At 36.8% G+C, this 24,544-nt stretch overlaps 1 protein-coding gene across 1 annotated transcript; it reads right to left on the reverse strand.

Moving 5' to 3' along the window:
* Positions 1-24,511, reverse strand: LOC113668859 (pre-mRNA-processing factor 40 homolog B). Its single transcript, XM_089197252.1, has 25 exons — positions 24,417-24,511; positions 24,247-24,333; positions 21,599-21,812; positions 20,965-21,164; positions 17,891-18,004; positions 17,259-17,379; positions 17,048-17,078; positions 16,420-16,527; positions 16,018-16,129; positions 15,056-15,193; positions 13,815-14,111; positions 12,462-12,516; positions 12,231-12,364; positions 11,157-11,271; positions 10,841-10,932; positions 10,028-10,144; positions 9,684-9,740; positions 9,204-9,284; positions 6,726-6,821; positions 5,783-5,872; positions 5,404-5,515; positions 5,238-5,284; positions 3,864-3,890; positions 2,410-2,703; positions 1-1,037 (listed from the first exon to the last, which is right to left on the reverse strand). Exons 1-25 carry the CDS (start codon positions 24,417-24,419, stop codon positions 939-941), a joined length of 2,841 nt encoding a protein of 946 aa, XP_089053378.1. The 5' UTR covers positions 24,420-24,511; the 3' UTR covers positions 1-938.
* Positions 24,512-24,544: the final 33 nt, after the last annotated feature.

Consider the following 24,544-nt stretch of genomic DNA (forward strand, 5'->3'; position numbering starts at 1 on the left):
TTTTTCTGACGTAGTTTTAATTCAGTGACACACAAGTCAGCCTTCGCTTGTGTACATCATTAGCACAACTATTTAACAGGAAGAGCAGGGACATTCGCCAACTAATGTCATACGGTATTTAAACTACTTTGAGGAGACGGTCTCCACAAATGATGTATGGTGACATTTACACCGGTCTCTACGAAGTACATTTCCTTGTTATCCAAGTATTTTCACCAACGAACTGAAATAAACGATTAAGGTAACAAAGCATGCTTTAAACTGGATTAAACATTAAAGATATAAAATATTATGAACTTATTGACAGGGTCCGGCCGCGATTAGGCTTAACCTAACTGAGTCAACTTGTAATGCTTGCTTGACATAGTCCATACACATTTTATCCTACGACCACCACTATTTATCTTCCCTACTTTTTCATTGTATTTTCCTAATCGCGGGGCCACATTAAGGGCTGTGCGGTTTTGACGGTTCCGCTTCCGTATATGGCTCTCATACAAGGATTCGATTTTTTTTTAATGGCTTCTCCGAAAAAAGCACACGCGGCATCGTTCAGGTCATGTGATAAACACTAGCGTTCAAATCTTATAGATCTTTAACGTCGTTGAATAACGACTTGGGGTAGACTGGTGTTATTGTGATGAAGCGTTTGCTACTTTACACCTATGTTACATGACTTTTCAAGAGGTAAATCTCGAAGAGAGCAGACCTGAGCATCGTAATTCAAATAGGGGATTAAAAGACAACACGTGACATGATACATTAAAGCAAGAAAAAAGGATAAATAATGAGGAGAGAAAACAACGCATGACAATAAAGGAACAAATTTCTTTAAAGAAGGTATTATTTCGATTCGCCATCTCAGAGGAGAGGGAGGAGAGAAACAAACTACCAATCGTAGTTCTATTTTCGTTTCAACTTGGTTTCGTTGTCACAGTCTAGTGGTCGTCCCCATCAGCGCCAAGTTGCTTCAGCAGGGCTCTTCGTCTGCTTTCCAGTTCACTTTCGCTCTCACTCGAGGTAGTATCCCACGCGGTCTGGAAGAGAAAACAGCAAACCAGCCATCAGTCCACCAGACTTAGTCTCTCACTTACCTAACGTTGAATATACCGATCGCTTGTTTTAACTCTACATAAATGCTTCAAACTTATTGCTAGGCATATGTTAACAGAGTAAGGCTCAGTTTTATGAACTGTTCTCATCAAATAACCAGGCCGCAACACAAACTTAGCTGAATTGAGTCTTTCTGAAAATAATTGCAAGTTTATTTTTTAAGGTACTGCCAAGATACACCACAGTTGCCGTTTGACTACAAATTATGCCTGGTCTCAGCTGTGATCTCCAAGTGATCCAGTTGAATGACGTAATAAGATACACCGCCAAAAGGAAAACCAATCTTACTGGCGCACCTCCACTACAAGGGACAAATGTAATTCTTTACAGGCATAAAAACCAATTCAATGACCTCCAAAAGGTTTTTCCTCACACAAATGTAAATTTTGGGAAAAAATACTGCAAATTAGCACTATGCGTAAACTTAATGCTTTGTTAAAAGCCTCAACTGATTGTGAGATAAGTTTTTTAAGTGAAAAGACTTACTACAAACTATTTGCCAAACACAAAACGAAACTTACTAAAAGAAAGATCACAAAACTACTTTAACAACATTTTAATTCGTCTATAAGCTTTTACAAGCAAGTCGGAGGGAGAACAACGAGCAGCTACGAATACAACTCATCAATAAACTGCCCTCAATATAATTCATTTCATTGAAAATATAAACTTATCTTAACTTTGACGGAATAATCTCACAAATAATATAATACCAATTTAAAAAAAAGATGTTCAAAACGCTTCTCCAAAAACATGTTTTGTTCAAGTCATCAGAGGGGATAAATCACCCATTGAATTACAGAAAAATCTCCGTTTCAACAGAATTTATCTCGGCACCAACAATGTCTGGATCTCAAACCCGTTTAACCGGTTAACAACCTGTATTAATCTTGTCCCAAGGGCCCCCGACTAACTCGTGTCTCAGTTCAAAATCAGAGGAGAAAAAGAAAGGGGAAGAAAGGTGTGAGAGGGTTGGAGAACTGGCGAAAATCGTTATAGAAATGTTTTCTGGTTTGTTCGGTTTTAAATTCCTTGTCGCCTTTTTTTGTCGCACAAAAAGCGCGCGACTTTGCTGTGGAATTCTTAAAATTTGGAAAGACTGAAAGCTCGAGTAACTCTCAGCTTCAAGAGTGATTCCCCCTTGAAGTATCTTGACTGTCCGCTTGTTGAAGTACTTGTTAAACTCAATCCCGTTCCCTCCTTTTAAGTCCTCGTTAGATTCACAAGATAACTGCGCATGACCTATGGTAAAGACTGAGAAATAGTGAACTAAGGTGATGGTGATGGTGTCAGCACCTTATCCTGTGATTTCTTGGACTTGTCCTTTCCTTTGTCAGCTTCTCTATCCTTATCCAGATCTTTTTCTCTGTCCCTATCCCTATCTTTGTCTCTTTCTCTGTCCCTGTCTCGGTCTTTCTCTTTGTAGTCCCTTTCTTTCTCCCTCTCACGTTCTCGTTCTCTTTCTCCTTCCCTGCTACGGTCCGCCTCCTTTTCTCGAACTTTGTCACGCTCTCGGCGGCCCTTGTCCCTCTCCTTCTCCTTGTCCTCTTTCTCTCTGTTGTACCTTTCACCCTCAGATTCTTCGTCGGGCTGGTGAGGCAAGAGGGTAAACATAAAATGTCACATTCATGCCAGAGGTAGTTCAGAGACTTATTGAGAAACGGCTACATAGGTGAGGCGCTACTTTGTTATAATCCCATGGTCCTAAAGGAAATCCTCCTTTGCTCTTATGATGCGAATCACTTGCTTTGGCACTAGTCACGCATAAAGTTCGAATTAGGTCTGGGAAGCATAAAGCCCACTATTCTGAAGTCATTCTAGCAAGATAATGTGTATGTGAATGTGTGTATGCATGTATATATGTATGTATGTGTGTATTAAAAAAGTGCAACTTGCAGCTGGAGGGCTGAATTACGTGTACACAAAATATTAAATAAAATAATAATAAATATATAAATTGAATAATATTGAAAACGTGAATTACTAAATTGGATTTAATCTATGTGATCTAAATGTGTGTTATAAAAAAGGGTATCATATCTCTAAGTCTATTGGAAAATATAGTTCATGATTTATACATCAGGATTCGTTATAAACTCCAACTGAAGACGGTATAAAGGTGTTCGTAAATCTACAAGTCTTTGACCTGTGACCTCTTCTTTTCTTATTCTCATCATTGTTATTATGACTAGATTAGTAAAAAGCTTTCTGCACGCGAAGTGTTTCAAACTGTTCCCAAACACGAGCGGGATAGGAATAGGGCACCAAACACACAAGATATCTAAATGGAAATGAGCTAAAAAAAGTTCACAAGCTGCAAAACCTAGCCACAAATACAAACAAACAAGCTAAGAATAACAATTTAACAACGCAAGGAGAATAGTGAAGACGTTAAGAATAGAAAAAGACAGCAAACAACTACGCTCGCAAAGCACTATGGATACCCTTTTCTCTACCAGGTGGTTAAGGATTTACCCTTTACACCCTAACATCATAATGCATATTCTCCCTACTGTTCTCCATACATTTCTTAAGGTGCTGATAAGGAGAATTTGTTTTATAACCAAGAGCTTCTTTAGTTGGTGATCATTTCCTTTATTCTCATTACCTTAATGCATGATTCAGAAGTGGTATTGTAGGGAGAAATTAGATGCTTGTCACTCTTAGGGGTTAAGGATTAACATGCTGTTCGCTCTCTCAACCCATCTTTTCACATTAGCTGCGTTTTACTGTCTCTCATCAGCACTTACCGATCGTTGTTTCTTCTTCTTTGATTTCTGAAACAAAAGAACGAAATATCCCGTCACAATGGACACTGTTTTAAAGCTTTGAGTAACAAAAGAATTATCAAAGCTGATAACAGCAAGCATTGAAACAAAACTTTGTCACTTAGAGAGCTTGCAGGAATAAAATAACCACAACAAACCATAACCTTCCACCAAAAGTTCCTGCAAAGTGGCACGAAAATTCGACAGACTTCTACGCTAAAGGGATGGCCTCACTGATATACTTTTTATGTTTGTAAATGACCCTTCAGTGCTTCCTCGATGCGTGTAAGACACAAAAGAATACAATTTACGATGCAAAGAGCCCAAATGACCCTAGACGCCAAATTGGCCTTGTGTCTCGAAGCTCGATTTGGCCGTGAGGGACTAATTAAGATGATTCCTCAGTGTTGCACGGCGCATCCTCTATTGCGCATAAAAATCACGTAATCAGGTGAATAGGCGCGCGCACATTCCGAGAACACGGCATTGTTTTACAATCCATGGACCAGTTGAAGAGAAACGAGTGTCTTCAGCTCTTGAACGAGCACGGTGACCTATATTTTTTTGCATAATTTTGGTGTACAATTTATCCCCTTTAAATTGGGGAAATTAAAAAAAATTCTTCGAAGGGAAAAAGAGATAAAACTAAAAGCGAGCACGAAGCCCGCTACCCGCGGATGCAAATTATGACCTTGAAAGGAACGACTCGAGGAACGTTTTGAGTCGATGTCGTTTAAATTTGCGTGATTTCCCACCTATTATACATCATATTGTTCCATAATCTCGACACTTTCTACCTATCAAGTTTTTTTTTAAGTGTTGCTTTAAAGACCCTTACTTCCAGCTACAGCAAAATGTAACGTGAATCGATGATTGACGCGCATGATTTGTGCCAGTACACGCATAAATGGGGTAAGTTTGGCCCATTTTATCTGCTAAACAAGCACGGTGACCTATCTTTTTTACTGCAATTTTCGAAACAGACATTGGTAATGAACATTTAACGAAAGTTTACAGAAAATTGTTCAATAACTTTTTATTCTGAGGAGTCACCACAAGGCAAGACAGGTCTGGTCATTACAATCTGGGCCCCTTGAAACTCTGATTTGGCTTTAATAGATTTTACAATATTGTAACTAAAAGAGATGATAAGAAGGATTAATGGCAAGTAAGTAAAAGAAAAACGATTACGCTAACCTGTGTTCAGGTCTCTGTTTAGGTTCTCTTGGGACAAGAGATACAAGAAAACAAGGACCTCCCGGAAAAAAAGCATGAAGAACAAGTGTGTTGTGACGCAAGTCAAAAGAGTGTCAACTTCAATGAAGATAGATGTCTATAAGGTAGCTCAAATCTCACCTTCTTATGCTTTTTCTTTTTTGACGAACTTGGTTCTTTTTCTTGTTCTGAAATCAACGAAGTTAACAATACTTAGAAACATGACTGACAAAGCAGGAAGTAATTTGCTGTGACTACGTGACTACATATTCCGAAACTGAACCATGTTTTTGAGAATTGAACTAACCTGATTCGGAAGCGGAGGATTCTGGTGACTTAGAGCGTGACCGCTTGTGACGTTTCTTTTTGTGTGACGATGTTTTTTCTTTGGGAAATTCTTCTTCAGATTGAGACGACTCCTATAAATGTAAAAAGACGAAATCAAAATAAGAAAAGCCTCAATTCATTCATGGTCTCATCTGGTGCTTCTAATTACTTGTGACCTAACTACAGTTATTTTTAATTTTGGATCTTAACTTCATAAACGCTAGGACTAGGTTGTTTGTGGAAACCAGTAATAAAGCAGTCACTTAATTGGTCAGTAATACAGCCCGTCAAGTCCGTCAATCAATCAATCAACCAAGCAATCAATCAATAAATCAATCAATCACTTAGCAATAACTTACCCCACTGGGCGATCGAGATCTTGACCTTTTCCTATGTTTCTTGGCTTTCTTTGTTTTTTTGTGTGATTTTGAATGATTATGGGTACATGCCTAACCAAGTCACAAGTAAGAAGTTAATCAAAGCCTGATCTCAATAATATGGAAAAATCACTAAGCGAGGAAAAGACGCTACGATCAATACATGAATTTACAAGAGCAATAAGTAGGCCAAAAATTGCTACGAACAAGGACGTCACTTGAACCAGCATGAGACAATTGAGAAATATTTGGGGCTTTTTACACTTCGCAGTTTTCCAAGTCTGTATGTGTACTTCCTTACCACAAAGGTACTTTCGGTTATAGGTAAAATCGTATTCAAACAAACAAAATCAAAAGTACCCCATGTACATCTCAAGATGTATTACCTATGCTAGGTGTTGTTGTTTGATTGAAAAGTCCTGAGGCAATAAGTAACGAAAAATATGTCTCTCTAATAGCAGTAGTGTGTTACAAAACAAAGTGACAACGCAAGCAAAGCGTATTAAGCAACCGCACAGTAGCACCGAAACAGTAATGTGTAGACCAGCCCGAGAAGCGAAGCGCTAAGAAGAAGCGTAAAGATAACATGAAGAATGCAGCGCAGAGAGTGCGCCAAGTGTGAAGACGGCGTGAAGTGCGGTCAGAGCGCGAGGTGAAGAGCGTGCGCAAAGGGCTTAGTCTCCTTTGTAAGCCGTCCAGACAGAATACGATTTAGTTATAGCACAATCTCAGCCAAAGAAATTAGTGATTAGCGGGTTCATTGGGTCTGTGTGTGTTTGCTTGTACTTATGCTTACGTTATATGTATAAATCAGGCTTATGCGATGAATAGTGCGCTAACTGTGTATCAATTGAATATTTCTCCCACCATTCCAGATAGATAGATCAGATGAATTACTCAAGGCAACCTGTCGTGATATCACTACCTCAAGTGAACCAACGTGTTCATTAAAAAGCCTTATTCGTTCAGATTCCACTGTGACTGCTGCAAATGCAGGATCTTCCTCGAGTCTTTCCCTCACCTTTAAAAAAGACATTTCCGTTATTCTTGACACTATTACAAATTTTACATGCTGGTCGAGTAAACTAGTATTTTTAAAACAGCTCCCTTTGCTCAGCACACATAGATGTCCTCACATTTTATCCACACATGTTTATGAAGCTTAAGCCCTTCACAGTTAAAGCTTAATCTGTAAAGCAACTTGATTAATCCTTTATACCCTAACATCAGTAAGCATATTCTCCTTACTGCTCCCTATACATTTACTAGGGTGCTGACAAGTAGAATTTGTTTAACAATCAAGAGCTTCTTTAGTTGGTGATCATTTTCTTCATTCTCATGACCTTAATATGTGATTGAGGGGCAATGTTGGAAGGAGAAATTATAATTATGCTTGTCACTCTTTGGGTTTAAAGGGTTAACACCTTGATCCTCCTTGCTTTCATTTTATGACCTGTTATTACAGGGTGTTTTAATGGTTTGTGCCCTTTTTCTTAAAACCTACATCTCACTTTCACATTCTGCAATCAGTATTTTGAAGTGTCTAAAATTGGACACTACTGTATGTCTAAATTTGGACAATAGTGACTAAAATTGGACAGTAGTGTCTAAAATGAGACTCTGGTGTTGAAAATAAAAAATTGGACACTTGGGTGTAAAATTGGACACTAGTGCTCAAAGTAAGAGATCAGACACAAATGTCTAAAATAAAAATCAGATGTGTCTAAAACTAAAACTAAAACTCTAAAATTGGACACAAGTGTTTAAAATCAAAAGAAACTAGCATCTAAAATAAAAAAATGGGATGCTAGTGTCTAAACTAAAAAAATCAGATAATACCGTAATTTCCGGTCGATTACCCGCACGGCCGATTACCCGCACCGGCCGATTATTGCATACGGCGAAAAAAAAAGTCAACGGATTACCCGCACCGGTGGATAACCCGCACGTTGTTATTCAACTTTTTCGGTGGCGAAAACGTGACATTAAGGCGATACATTTCAGTCTTTCGATTCAGACATGTGCACAATTCTGTGTCAATATTAGCTTATACTTTATTGATTGATTATTGCTGCTGCTCTATTACCGATTTCATCGGCAAGAGTTATTACTCTAAGCTTATAATCAAACGTAAAACTGTGACGTGGGCGTTTCACAGCAGGCATTTTAACTTAATTGGTGACTCGTGGATACACTTATCGCGAATGATCGAGGTTTATAATTCTTATTCAGTCAGTTACCTTTTTATAGCATGTAGGAGCGTAATGAGCAATATCCATTGTTCATTTGTCGTTAAAATACTTTTTCAGCGCGAAATTAGTTAAGTTTCGCACCTATTATTTTCAACATTCTGGTGATGCATTTGGGATTTAAAATTACTGTCGGCAATTTCTCAAAAAAATCGATATCTCCTGTTCTACTGGGCCTAACAAGTCCCTTAAAACGGGAAAATTCTCTTTAGCTCAAGCTAGTGAAAACTGGAAATTTGTTACTGATGCGCCGGATATCCTTGGATTATTTTTGTCACCATCAAGGTTTTGTTTTCACGCGTGCCGATAAAAATTTGTTTGTCACGCAACTAATTATGCGTGAAATAAACTCGAGTTGGCATCATGTTTTCGTGCCGCTTTGTGGCACTTTTGATACAATAAAATTCATTTGAGAGGTGGAAACGCAGGTAGGTGAGAAATTTTTTCAATTCAACTTCCAGAAGAATTTAAAATTGTCACATAACCCGCACCTCCCTATTACCCGCAGTGGCGCGGATTTAATGCAAAATCAACAGATTACCCGCGGGTAATCGACCGGAAATTACGGTAGGACCAAGTGGAGTCCAATCCGGTCTATAATCATACAAGTGATTTACAGAATTGATTGACTGCACAATAGGAGTACAAAATGATAGTTACATGTACAATTACAGACAGAATGGGCTGACACAAAGTCCTGTTACTAATTAATCATAACTATAGCAATTTCAAAAACAAAAAAATAACTGAGGAAATAAGTGAAAATTGGCAATGAGAAAAATATCTCCCTTAGGAACATTGTCTGAAGTAAAAAATTCCTCCATTTTTGAAATTACCCAGATTTTTAGGGAAGAGGTTGTTGCCATTGTAATTGTAATCAGTTCTGTGTTTGGGTGGATTTAGCTGAGGGGACTTAGTATGATTGACTGCTTTTACAGGGTGATTACAAGTGTCTGATTACAGCCACCTGACATAAAGGCACATAATGGCTACTGAAATTGTCCATGAAAAACATGGGTTATTGACTTGCTAGGTTTCATAAAACAAACAGTTTAGAAGGCAGTTCTTTTCTCCATGTTCAAAAAAGGGCATGGAATTTTGAAACACCCTGTAGGTAATCAAGCAATTGCTCTTAAACAAAAGATAATTTTTACCTCGTCCCAAGTAGAATTCGCCTCAATCACTGGAGTACATGACTTGAGGAGCTGCTTGAAGGAACTTTCTCGTCTTCTTTGCTAAGGGTAAAAAAAAAGGTAGCCCTAAGTAACCTTTCACCTGTTCCAGGCCTACAGTCAGTGTAGGTGAGTGAGTGGGCAACAACAAACAGAGGGTAAGTTTCTAAAGAAACTGTGGTGTTGCATCGGTGGGAGAGTACAACAGGTAATCTAGTGTTAGCAACTAAGTCATCAGAGTGAAGGGCTAACACTCAAAATGTCAGCTTTAAACTCTTTACAGTGGTCAATTAAAATTTTCAACTCAATTGTTAAAACCAAATTAGAGCTTGTGGATGTCAGGGAAATAGCTGCCTTCCCTAATTTTTACATATTAATTTTCTCTATAACATGTCTAGGTCATTTTTCACCAAATTAGTTAAAATAGAGAATTTAGTAGTACAAGCCTTCAAAAAACTTTACCTCTCTTTCTTCCTTTTTCATTCGTTCTTTCTCTCTTGCTTCAGCTTTTTCAATCAGCTGCCACAGAATAATATATAATATTAAAAACAAAATGTAGGTTTGCTCAGGAACCAATTGGCCCATACAACGAGAGCTCGTATTGACTGGGGCCCATATGCAAACTATTCAGAGTCCTTCTTACTGAACACATTGAACATTTGACCACAACATTGCTGACATAATGATCTCCTTTTTTACACTTTTACCACAAAGGATGTCTCAACATTTTGTTACAGGTGTTGTGGATAACCAGAGATCCTAGTCCAGATTTATGCAGCAGTAAAAATAAAAAGCTTTGAACTTACATGATTGAATGACATTTTGATGTTTCCAGGATCCAGTGTATCACTCCTGAGATCTCGTTTGACAAGGTCATTAAACTCACTAAAACCAGTGTTAATATCAACTGTAAAGTCAAGATCCTGAAATTCAATTTTCTTTAATTAGAAATGTAATTCTGAGAAAAGAAGTATCTGTTTTTGGTCTACCTTCATGAACATGTACTTGGAACCCAACTAAAATATTCTTAGTAATCTAAATTCTTTGTTTCTGAGAGCAAAAAACAAACAAAAAAAAAAAGAAAAAAACCCAGCAACAAAAAACTATTTTAAGGTATGGGACATTTGATAAGTTAATAATTAAATCTTAAGTTTGTTTGCTTTGCCACTTGGGTAGGCAAAACATGGCTCTCTGTTACAAATGCTTCAATAGAGACCCATCCAAACCCCATACACATGTTAACAAGCTAGACAATCGTTTTCCATTGGTCAAGCAAAGACAAAGCCTTTCACAGCTCAAGCTTTTAACCTCCACCCTATTCAACCAACATAAAGTAAAGACAGGACAAATGTTCACTTTTTATCTCTTAAAAGAGAGACTAGTATCTAACTTCTACTTACAGTATCACTGCTGAATCAGATATGCAAGTCACAAGAATCAAGAAAGTTATCATCAACTTCAGGTCTTAATTGTAAAATTAATTCTCCTTACTAGTACAATAAGAAATATTTAGAGAATAGTAAGGAGAATATGCATATTGATGTTAGGGTGTAAAGTAGTTTACCAAGGACTTCAGACAACTCTAATCACACTCACCATTGGCAGACTGTTGATCTCACCTTCAAAATTTCTTTTATAATTTTCTTTTCTTCACTGAATCTGGCTTTCAAGTCTTCCACATAAAACTTGAAAAGGTCTAAAGGAGTTGACCCTATTAGAAAGGAATTGATGATTAGTGGTATGAATAAATTCAGATGCAACAAAATCATTTAAGTTTATCGGTTGAGTAAAAAACTTAATTTCTAGAATGTTTCTCTCTTATTTTTTTTTTTTATTATTTGTTTGTGGAAGTTTTAAAACATTTTTAATGACCATTCTTTCATCCCTCATTTTGCTTCCTGCAATGTACACTGAAATAGCAATCAGTGGTCTCACCAGGTTGACCTAACATGTTTGTAAAGCGAACATCTGCACTGATCGTTGGATACAAGTCAATCCATAACGACATGGAGTGAAGTTTGCCTCTCTTGTGCAACTCATCTAACAAAACCTAACATGAAAGATGAAAAGTACAGTCAGTTTGTTGCTTCCAATAAATGATGGGATTTAAGGAGAGAGTACATGTACAAGTAGATAGAGACAACTAGCTTGCAGCAAACAGAGTGAGCATAAAAAGGGATGGCATATCCTGTTACAGCATTTCCTGGTTGCTGTTACATGCAGCAACCAGAAGAGTGGAATTTGTACCCTTTCTTGGTGGGAAAGTTACCCTCAGATCATCCTTGAAGTTCATAAGTACCATTTATACTCCCCAATGGAGAAAGCCAGTGTGTCGGCAAAGTGTCTTGCAAAAGACTGTAACACAAGAACAAGGCCTGGAATCAAACCCAGATCCCTCATCCAGAGTCCAGTAGCCCAAACCCAGACCTATTGACCTAGGCTCTAGCTCACCATAACGCTAGCTAGCTCATCTCCAATATAATGAGAACAGGAACACAAACAGTTAACATAAAACTGCCCATAAAAGGTGAAACTAACTGGCACATTACCATGAAAGGAAGAACTCTCTGTAGGCAAAATTTCTTGTCAATGGCAATTTAAGTTAGCTTTTATATTAAAAGGATAGTAGGGGTTACTTTTGACATTTTGAGTTCTTTTTGCATTGTTTGAAATAAAGATTTCATATGTATATATGGCATTATAAGCAAACCCCCCAAGAGAAACTGCATTGTATACCATGACTATTATTTTCATAAGCAGCAATACATCTTGTTTAAAGAACTGTGGTTGTTTCAAAATCAGGAACAGCTTCATTAAGTATGTTTACTTGGGTTAAATGTGACAGAGCAAACTATCTCTCATATTAAATCTTCCTCAGTCAATTCAAACAGCTCAATACCAGTACCTGAGACAGAAAACAGCTTTTCTGATATCGTAGATGCAGCTATTCATACAATCTTCTTAAATTCAAAACAATGTGTGGAATTTGATCCACACAAATTAACTCACCAGAAATCCTTCCCTATTTTTTCTTTGCTGTCGTTTCACTCTGTTCTTCTCTCTTTGCTTCTCCTCTTCTTCCTCTTGTTCCAGAGCCCTGATGTGCTCCTCAAATGATATCAACATGTCTTCTTTTTCACAATCTGAACATCAAATGATATCAAAACCATTAGGTATTATATTTCTGTGGCTCCTGTATTAAAGATGGCACAACTCAATAAGAAAATCAAGTTTTGCTACCTTGAATTTCATCATCATCTTTATAAGTTGGGTGTTCTTTAAGCATCTGCAAGGCCTGTTCAGAGAAATTCATTCAAATCAGGACTAAAAAAAATTGGACTGCCATTATCTTAGCTACATTCTATCCTCTACACACCAACTTAACAATTGTACATATTCTAGAGGTAGAGCATACAATCAAATTCTAATTGAAACTATTAAAGAAAATGTAAACTATTACATTGTTCTACCCTGCATTGTAATAAGATATACAGCAGAACTCTACCAGTCCTTATCTTTTGACTATCAAATTGAGGGAATGAACTACTGTAATTTCCGGCCGTTTACCCGCATGGCTGATTATTGCATATGGCAAAAAAAAAAAGTCAACAGATTACCGCACTGGTGGATAACCCGCATGTTATGTTATTCAACTTTTTGGTGGTGAAAACATGACGTTAAGGTGATACATTTCAGTCTTTTAAAAATTGTCTGATCAAACTTCCAAAAACTTAAAAGCTTCTTTGTCGAGTTTAAAGGTCAAAGAAATTCAGACACGTGCACAATTCTGTGTCAATATTAGCATGTACTTTATTGATAAAATTATACCGTAAAAACATTAGTGGCCCATAACCAAATCTCAACATTTCATACTTGACAGAATGCGAATTTGCGGCCACATTTAGTGCGAGCGATCATTCAGTGCCATGTTGCTTTGTTGAAAGAAAGCTGGGTGAGTGTTAAAACTTGAATTATAAGGTACTGTCAGCAATTTCTAAAAAAAATAGATATCTCCAGTTCTATTGGGCCTAACAAGTCCCTTAAAATGGGAAAATGATCTTTAGCTCAAGCTAGTGTTAAATGGAAATTTGTTACTGATGTGCCGGATATCTTTGGATTATTTTTGTCACCGTCAAGGTTTTGTTTTCAAGTGTGCTGATAACAATTTTTTCGTCACACATCCAATAAGTACAGAGGAAGCGATGAAGGAAATAAAGAAAATACAATTCCAAAGAGCACAAAAATGCTATTAAGTTTGTAGTAACACTTCAAAAGAAAGACATGAAGTTTCTGCTGGTTGAATTAAATTAATTTAACAAATTCTAGTGGAAACTGGCTCTTTATCTTGATACAAATAAGCAAAACAATTGATACAGAATGGTTGCAACATCAGGATGAATATTTAAACAGAATTAGAAAGCACCTATGCATTAAATACTTTGTCTCAGGCTCACTGAATACTGTTGAATATTTGCCAGGATGAATTTAAGGGAATTATTCAACAATATTCATCAAGTCCAAGTACTTATTAAATAATTATAACAAAAAATTGATAATGATAATAAAATACTAGCTGGAGAACATAAAGCTCACCTCAGTCCAAGTGGTCCTGTAAGTGATACCAGGCATGGAATTGTACACTGTTAACATCAGCTTTCTGTTGTGTGCTCGTTGTTCCTTCTCCTCTTCCTTTTCCTTCTTTGTCAGGAAGAACACTACATCCTCAAACACATCTTTCCTGTCTCTTTCATGTACAGCCTCCCACATTGGTTCACCATCAAACAATTCCCCTGCCCTGCGCCATCGCACTGAAGAGTGCATCTTAGGATGCTTTTCCAAGAAGCTACGCAAGTCTTCACGAGCCTGTTTTGCTTTTTGTCTTTGTTCCTCCTATGAGAAACACAAGCAAAAGATTTAATCAATTTTTCATTTATTTAGTATATTGTCATAACAAAGTGTTTAATAAACTGATATGCTACATGTATCTATAAAGTGTAATGATTTGCCAATTTCTAGTGCAAGCTGTCTAGGGTAATCTTAAGGTACCTCCACACAGCGGCGGGTTGCATTTTAGGGCAATAACCATACTCCCTAACTACTTCTCTCCAACTCAATACATACAACATGGCTACTGTAAAATGGATAAGGCTGGCCTTGAGAAGATGCTCGTCAATTAAATCCCCCAATACATAAGGCTCAACCTTTAGGCCTTCTGAAATGGGTACCTCGTGATTTGAATTAGCCCTAACATCCTCACTGACAGGTGTCTGAGGTCATGTACTCTGCTTACTAAAAAAGCTATTGATTTCTCTACCCTTCTCCAAATAAATTCCACTTTGGCAAGTATTAACAAGCAAGTTTGGGGTGAGGGCTACTTTGGCAGACAAGACAAGCCTATCTTGCCCGCTGAAGTTTACCAGCTTTGATTCCACCCAAGAAAGGCTTGGAGATGATTTACAGAATTTTTGGATGTTGAGAAGGAGTCACAAATAGTGGCCAAAGAAAGTCAAAACAAAGAACAAATAAGCATTTTTTTGTGGGTTTATTGTACTACAAACACTCATTCTTGATTTTCTATAGAGCACAATATTTTTGCTATAAAATAAATCCTCTATTGACCAAACGTTTTTGGTCAAGATGGCTGGATATGGCTGGCTGCCTTGTTCTTTTTTCTGTTTTTATGGACCTCAACTTTGTCTTGGTCCATAAAAACACAAAAAAAGAACTCTGCCAATATCCCACCATGTTGACTTCACCCTTGGTCAATAATGCATATACACCCTGTATATTATTGAAATATAAATGTAGTATGGAAACTGTTAGGAATAAGATACCTTTTCCTCATTGGCTCTTTTTGTTTTATACTCATTGAATGCTTGTTTTTTCTCATTCATTTTCTTCAGGGCTCCATATCTGGGATCATTAACAATCATTCTCATGGCATTATCCCAAGTGGAATTAGATGGAACCTCCTGTCCATAGGAGTAAAGTCAAAAACACCACATTACCAAGTATCAAAGTTTAAATATATTGCACAGAAGATACATTTTTGGTGTGTAGTATTACTGGGTATTTTAACAAGTTAAAGAGGCTGTAAGGTGAGTCAAAAAATTAACAACAAGTAAAAATGCTAAGCAATACTTCACACTAGAACATCTAAAAAGTTATTTATTTATCCAACTAATTTAAAATGTTGTCCATTTTTTCCTCCCTTGAAACAACTCATGAAAGAGTAATTAACCTGTCAGACAGGTTTTTTCATTGCACAGAATAACCAACTGTCCAATATCCAGGATATTTTTAATTTGTTTGCACATTATTTGTACTCTACTGTACATAGCGCAGTCCAATAGAAAAATTTATCACCATGGGACACTGCCATAGACAGTGTCCTGAATGAACTGAAATTTGAGAAATGCTCTTTAATAGCCTAACCATCCCATTAAAAGGACAAAATTTATATTAAATCATGGTTGTATTAACAAAGATCAGCACTTCACGTAAAATAGAGCATAATGTTGCCAACATGTGCATGTTTAACTTTGCTGCTTGGAAATTATAGAATGGATAACAAATATAGCCTTCCAAATTACAGTACAAAATGTACATTACATTGTTTTATGCAAGAGGACAAAGACCCTACCTCATCGAATTGCAAAATTACCATTTTGGCTTCAAAATGAAACCCCCATTTCTTTAAGGTTTAAACAGGCTCAAAGATTATTGGCACATGTACATGAACTACCACATGTACATAAATTTTATTGTTTACTTTCAAGAAAACATATCAACTTGCCTTTTCTCTCAGGAGTTCTTTGAAAGCTTGTTTAGCTTCTTCCTTTGTTTCATAAACATACTCTTTCTTCTCCACAGTGGCAACAGCTGGAGTTTCACTTACATTCACTGCACTGTTATGTCAAAGTAAAACAAAATGGATTATCACAAATGTCTAATTTTATCAACTCTTAAATAATTTGCTGTTTGTTTTTAAACTGAGAGTGTTGTGAGGTCCAGAAAGGAAGAATGGTTAAATCATCACACAGATACAACATCATTTGATACGCTAACTCTGCCAGTCAACAAAGTTGACTGATAATGCAAATATGGACACATTTTATAGCTCCTTGTTGACTATAAATAAAAACCATTTGACGACAAAAAAAAAATCACTCACAGAGGAAACACTTCTTTAACTGACCTTGCCATGGGGTAATCTTGGGCAGTTCCCTCATCAGCTTTTTTGCCATCTTTTTCATCACTTTCCTTGTTCTCATCTTCATCTTCTTCTTCTGAAACTTCCTCTTCCCTAGATTGTTTAAAAAAGTAATCACAATTAAACTATTATCTCTGTAGCATCCTATGCCCAGCTTATATTTGAAAACTGTTTGACCTCTAAGGTGGTTTGTAAATAGTTTTTTCATAATGAACAATAAAAGAATGCATAACAGTTGACATGCACATTTGCCAGTCATTGCCAATTCCTACAATGTAACTTTGTCATTCATGCATGTTCAAATCATTTATGTAGACATGAAAGTTGGTATTGAAGATTTCAAAACTAAATATAAACCTGCAATCACTGAATAGGATTTTCAGACAAACTCAGAAAAAATGCTTGAAATACATGTACTTTTAACGTTTTCACTCTTTTTAAAAAAGATAAACATCTCTTTACTCTGTGACCCAAAGCTGACAAAAATGGAAATACTGCAAGTGTGTCAACATGCCTTACATGAAAAAGTACATATTCATTAAGTAAAATAACTAAACAACCAAGTAAAGGAAGCAAACTTTGCATCATTGAGAAATTCATACAAAATACTTACTCTTCTTGTTCTTGTTCTTGTTTTATTATTTCTGCCACAAGATTAAAAACAGCATTGGTAATTATGTACAAGAACCACATTACACCATGCTCTGTAACAAGAATGTACATAACCTCCTCCAACACAAAGCATTTGAAATTCCCATGAAAGTTAACCACTAATATATTTGTGTTAAAATATCAATAAGTGCATTCCTTGTAGCCAAACTTACCCTTAAGTTCTGCCAGTTCCTTTGGGATTGTCCAAGTTGATTCTTTGGTTTCATTGTTGTGATAATAAATTCTACCAGCCTCTGACTTGTGCTCTTTCCAAGGACAGGAGTCAAGTTGAACCTGAAACATGTCAAAGGATCAACTGTCAACAATCAACCAAAACTGAATCTATAAATTTACAGACTAAGGGACTGCAGTGTGGCAATTGATACCTGAGTGAAAAATAAGCACTTCACTTCATTCACATTCATTTTCAACAAACGCGTACAAGTATTTTCTTTTGGTCTTAAAAGACATTCATATATACATGTGCATGTATGCTGTACTTCAGGTTTTTGTTTATTCAAAAATTGGTCAAACTAGATGTTATCAAGTTTTAGTTTTAATTTGTCTCAGATCCATCACCAAACTAAGAAAAAAAATATAAGATTGAAAAAATTGTAAACATAACAGGTGCCTGGAGGGGTGCTGTGGAATGGTTTCCAAAGATGACTTCCTTGCCACCTAGAGAATAACTTCCCTCCTCAAGCCTCCCATCATGCATGTAGCTCCTATACATCCATACCACTGCCCAGCAGTTTTACACTACAACTGTTCATGTGCATGCTCCAAATTAACACCCTACATGTACCTCTCCTGGAGTCTTGAGTTCTGCTGGCTTTTGCCATGTGGACACTTTGGTGTCTGTATTGTAGAAGTATGTTCTTCCATCAGGAGCCTTGTGTTCTGTCCATGGGGTCTTTTTCTGCAAATTGTAAGATTACAAAAGAGGTTACTTCACTTCACAAAGCAAACACACTGAAATGTAATCACATACACAACACTCAGAACTACGCACAAGTCATAGCAAATATCAAGAGAACTTACAATTTCAAATTTACAGTATTGAAAGAACAGCCCTAAAATAACAATTTACTGTTTTATTATGAGATACTAGGAAGTTAGCTGCAGATATTCCACAAAAGTGGCTTTTCTTGCCTACAGTTTCCCAGAAAAATTGGAATTTAGAATATTCATTATGTGGAGGCTGGAAACCCAGAGGACTTGTAGATCAACTCTTAGAGCAAGGACAAGAACCAAAAACAAACTCAATCCACAAACGACACCAGGTCCAGGAGTCAAGCCCAGGCCACAGTAGGAAGGAAGTGCCCTCATCAACACACCACTCCAGCTTACATGTAGTAGCACTAAACTTTCATTGCTTGTGTTATGTAAAAGGTGCTTAAAATAAAACACCTGTACTACCAGAGGCTAAAACATATTGCTGGGTTTAAAGGAGGCTTGAGATAGTTTCTTCATCTTTAGCACTCATTATCTAGTTTAATAGCATTGACATAACAACTGCCAACATCAAATTGTTCAAGCCACCACACATCAACATATGTCTCACCCCAGGTGGGACCACAAGGTGCATCTCGATCCACATAAAAGTTTAATAAGATCAGAATAAAACTGACAACTGAACTGCTGAAGAAGACACTTCTAACATGAAATATGCATTTATTTGAAAAAGAAGTGCTCAAAAAAATGAGACCTCTCACGGCAAAATGTACACCAGACGCTTTCTGTTTTCACACAGCTTTCCATTTACAACCTGTTTGTCAGCTGTTCAGAAAAATTTGCATCCGTTTGAATGGCTTTGGTCATCCATTCAATAGAAGCATCCATCAAATGGCTTGGTCATCCGTTCATCAAAAACATCAGCCCGTTCAAATGGATTGGTCATCCATGCGTTGAAAAACATCAGCCCATTTGAACAACTTGGACTATTTTCTGTCAAACAACTTGTATCACCTATTTGGAAGGTTCAAAGTTTCATTCACTGAAGATAACTCCATTCAAGCAGCATCAGTCATCTGTTCTAATATTTAGAAGATTTGTCCAACTTCATTAGCTCAAATTTCGACCATAAACACTGTGCGTACACAGGCAATCACAGATTTTTTTCCTGATCTTTCTCAGACAACCCCACACAATAAACACTCTAGCTTTCTGTATACCCAGCATTTTCCCTATACAGTATTCGGCTTATTAGAGCTTGAGTCGAGTGTAAAAGGAAAACACTTTTTCACCATTGATGCGATAATATTCATTATTAGACAATCTATGCCAAAGACACAAGTATGTTAACAATGCATTTCAAAAGAAGCCAGTCAAACACCTAAACTTTAGCTATTTGTGTGTTAATATTACAAAATCTTTTTTGCCATCAACTCTTTTGTTAGTCAATAGGACCACTTAGAAACAATGGATTGGATAGTGTTGTGTTACCTGTCACACATGTCTACTTTATGCAAATATCACAAGATTGTACTATATTAAAACCAGAAATGGAATCGTGCACAGATGTTTACGGCATTGAATTCACTGTCAGAAGAAAAGATAAAGGGAACAATTTGGCAACATGCAAAGCTGCTAGAAAAAAGTTGTAGTCGTGCTTTTGTGCAATAAAGTGGCAATAAACACTTGACACAACAAAGATAAATAATGACAACTTGACCTTCAAGGGTTGTTCAAGTTTTGCTTTTAATAGAAGATGCGGAACTAAGTCTCAGTTACTAAATTTGAATACTTCATCAGGCAATTTTATAGTAACTGTGGAAGTCAATATTTTTGTTACATCAGAACAGTTGACCATCCATTGGAACATTCTTTAAACATGAGGTTCCAACAAAACCTGGATCAGACCAGATCTGTCCATTAGTTCAGAGTGATAACCTACCCTTCAGCCTTTATGACAATTGTTTTTCATGAGCTGATCAAAATTAATCATAAACCTGTTCATCCGTTATGTTAACCCATTTGAAAATTTTCACAAGCTGTTCAGTCATTTGTGTGACCCATTTGATAATTTTCACAAGCTACTCAGTCACTTGGGTTACCTGTTTGAAAATGTTGAAATGTTGACAAGCTGTTCAGTCATTTGGGTAACCTGTTTGAAAATTTACACAAGCTGTTCACAGTACTTGATAACCCATTCAGCTGTTTGATAGCATCTGTTCAAACGGGCAAGTTACCCGTTTGTTACCTGTTCAGTAGCCGTGCGTTTCACCCATTTAACAGAAAGCCATTAGTATACCTTTCTCCCTGAGAGGTCACAAATTGTAACTTTCTAGTTTACATAGAATTATTAATCTTATCATAACTTTTGCTAGGGACAGTGGCCATCATCCTAAAATGTAACCTGGCTGTAGAAATAACCAACCTACACATTCAGGGCGTGAAATTAATTTTTTTTTCTGATAGCCACTTGGCTCCTAAATTCTTCAAAGTAGTAGCCAATTCAAAAAAAGTTGGTCACCATTTTCAAAGACAAACAAAATCTTTCTTTATGCTGTCAGCGTTCTAGATAGACCCTCCAAAATTAAGTTAGGGAAAAGATCTTTAATGTGCGACAAAGTGGACACTAGGATGGATGATATGCAATGTTAAAGCTCATCTAAATTCAAGATGGCATCTAGTTATTGATCGAGATGTATGTGCTACATTTTGGCAACAAACTTAATGAGGAAGTTTGCCGTGGATTTATCTCTGCAAATCTTTTTAATTCACTATATCTCTTGGTAAGGCTATGATGAAACACTCTAGTCGCCAATTTGACGACTAACTTTCAGGATTTGGTTGCCAAAGTGAAAAATTTAGTCACATTGGCACCTGTGTTAGGCACAATTTCACGCCTTGCACATAATATTTTTTCAGTTGTACCTTTGGAGGTTTTGGTTTCTTGACCTTCTTCTTCTCTTTCTTGACCTCTTCCTTCTCATTCTGTTGTTGCTCAGATTTGTTGGTTTGTGTTGGGCTGTCTGCAGGTTTATTTTCTTGTTCTTGGATTTGTTTGACTACTGAAGGGGAGCTGGTGCCCCCAGACTCAGCTGCCACTTGCATAGGTCTCACAACAGCAGGCACTAAGAAAATCGCAGACAAACAAACAAATTTGAAACCATGCACACTGAGAGGCTGGAAAAAAACACTGATTGACCCTTTAAAATAATTGTGTCTCTGGATTGTGTAAATCATGATGCAAAACACCTCAACAAGTCTGCCTCAGATTATAATTCTAATAAATTATCTTCATATAGAAAACTTTAGACAAAAACTGTAGGACAGCTTGGCTGGTTGTTGAGGTTGGAATTCAACAGATTTGAGAACATGATACAAGCACCAGGAAATTTCTTAAAAAAAAAAAAAGCTCACTCGAAAGCTAACTAACTGATTCACTGGTTTAAATTTACATACACTATTGCTATAATAGCAACACACAAGAAGATCTGACACAATTTTTTAAACAATTTGTAAAGGACTCAACAAAAAGTTATTAAAAAGCTAATAGTATTCTTACTCATCACTACTGGTGAACCACTACTTGGTATTGGTTGAAATGTTCCAGTCACTTGCTGCCCCATAGTCTGCTGGGGAAGTTGTTGAGGATAAGGCATTCCAGGCATGCCACCTGGGGGATAAGCCATTGGCTGACCAGTTGGCATGGCAACAGGCTGAAAAGGAGGCATTCCGGGGGGACCATATCCAGGTGGCATCATTGGTAGTCCTGCTACCTGTTAAACAAATACAATGCATTGAGTTCACGTCTCTACATACACGTTGCTGTAAAAATGTTCTGCATCACCTACAGATATACAGGTGATGTAAAGGAATGATTTGTGCTCTAAGAACAAGTTGTTGGACAGCCACAAGAAGAATGTGTGCATGCAAGAGATTAATTGCAAATGCATGCAATAAGATTTGTCTTTTGTTCTTCACTGCACTCTACTGTACTTTTTAATGCATTTTTTAAAAACTGATGTGGTTTGCAAAATAGTGTCACTCAACTTTCTTAATTATATGCAATGCTTATGGTTAACCACAATCAAGCCAAATAGATTGTCCCTTCAGAAATTGGTTCTTCAGTTGACTACAATATACTCTCTTATTTGTTTCAATTATTTTATCCTACATTATGTGTTTTGAAAAGTCAGACTGATTCATATTAGGATTATAGCCATGACTGGACTTCGCGAATTAAACATTTTCAGCATAATCAGTGCTTTCAATTAGATCTGAAGCAGGTGGCTACCTAGGTGGCACCTGCCAGAGGATAATGTGAAAAACAATTTCCCTCTTGTTAGCCCATTAGTTCCATTCAGAATAAACAGGCTTTATACAGAGTCTTTGGTGTTAGACTTTGATAAGTAATTATTAAATATGAGTCTCCTTTGAACCAATCATTTAACTGATCCTTTTATTTCTATACAAAACTTTTTGCTGACACGTAAACCCGCTCCAAGACTTTCACACAAAAGTCCTTTGAAAGGATATATGGTTACTTGTTACTGACATTTGAGTCAACATGTTCTTGAAAACCCAATTTTTTTTTTTTTTGCTGGAAATGTGGTATATGATAAGGCAATATCGATTTTTTTTACCAAAACCTTCTTCTAAAGGTAAAAGTTGACTGAAAGAACTCTAAAACATCTCAAGATGTTTTAGGTCTTACTGCTGGAGTTTGCTTGAAAGCTTCCAAAAAGTCACAGAAAGACTTTTAATAATGGCAACCACCCAAAATTGCATAATACTAAACACTTTCAACAGGAGTCTACAAGATAGTATCCTGTGTATCAACTTTCGATAAGCACTTGTTCTTAAATTTTCTTGCTAAGATCCAACCCTTTCTTCATCTAGCCAAGACTGATTCTATTGTTTTTGATTCATACATCACTTTCAGACTCACAGCTGCTTTAAGTATGATCTTTGTTTGCAGAGTTTCCTTTGGCTTGCAATTGGAAACAAACCCCTCAGTCAGACATGGTTTGATGCTACTCTGGTTTACAGATTTAGTGAATGTAACCAAAGAAGTTACAATTCATAGATCCAACATTTTGACACTCCTGTCTAGTGCCTTCATCAGGGGTGATCTAAACACTACAACAAGAGGTCCTTTTACACAATCACTATTTAGCTGCCTTTTTCCTAATGAGATTAAATAGGCATCAGGAAGCAAGCTGCCATCATCACAATTTAAAGGAGTGTGGGTGGAGTTAATATGCCAAGCTTCCAGACAAAGGTGTTGGTGGTAATGCCAATTAGTGGTGATAATTTTAGACTTATCCCACCCAATTATATAGTTAGTTGGACAAGTGTGCTCCAATAAAGCTGAATTTTCTTTCTTGCAAAAGAAAACCGCTTTTTGATGCTCTTTCAAACATGTACCAAACTAATGGTTGGTCTGTCTGATGTATTTATTCTCATAATCATTGCAAGGAATAGAACAAATAGCATTCGTTTGTTGTTATTTTGTGACAGGATCCTTCAGTTTGGCAAATTAAATCAAAATAATTTAAACCTCTCAGTCTCCTGTCTTGAAACACAAATGCACTTTTAGCAATTGAAAATTTTTTTAAATTATTTTTTATTGGATGAAATTAAAGGTAAGCAGCAGTGAATTACATGGCTTGTATTTATTGGAAAAACCCCAGGATTATTTTTTTCCCCAGAGGTGTTCCATTAATGATGAATTCAGCCACTAAAGTTTATATAAGATAATTGAGTTAAATAAATTAGCCAATGAATTCCTTAGGGTAAACAATCAGGTTTTCCATCAGATTGAAAACAACCATCAACCTTATATTAATTCTGAACTTATGGCTAAAGTAATGATATTGTAGTACGAGTGAAAGGGTAGACACACAAGGGCATGGGGTGAAAAGGAGAAAAGACAGAGAATTCTTTGATGCACAAGAGATCTTCCCTTGGATTTCACATTACAGCCCTTCATCCCAAGAGATCTGTTTTTTCCACTCTTCATCAATTCCGTCTTGCAAATTCACTCCTATTTCTGGAGTTTGTTTGCATCTCCCTATCTTCAAAGTACATAGAAACTGCTCAAATTGCAGATTTCCTTGTCTTATTAATCAACTAAAATTATCCGAAAACACTTTTTTAATAAAAATTACACGTTCATAACTGTTATCAAACTGATCATTCTTAGCTTACCGGATAACCACCGGGCATCATTACAGGCGGTGGGTTTCCAGAGTAACCTTGTCCACTTCCTGAGGAAGAAGGGTATCCTCCAGACGCCTGAAAAGAGCAAAGAGGAGTTACCTTAGGAAATTCTGCATCTTTCACGTGGTAAATACATTTCTCTTGCATACAAAACATACCATTTTCCGGCGCTGGCGAACAGAGTTATCGATTCACTTCTTAGTGTCAAGCGCGTGTACTGCTGTTTCCCACAAGGCAATGTTCACCTTATACATCGTGTACGTGTAATAAGGCTTCCTTTCCGCAG

Source organism: Pocillopora damicornis, chromosome 2, assembly GCF_964200805.1.
Source record: "Pocillopora damicornis chromosome 2, jaPocDami1.2, whole genome shotgun sequence".
NCBI classification, from domain to species: domain Eukaryota; kingdom Metazoa; phylum Cnidaria; class Anthozoa; order Scleractinia; family Pocilloporidae; genus Pocillopora; species Pocillopora damicornis.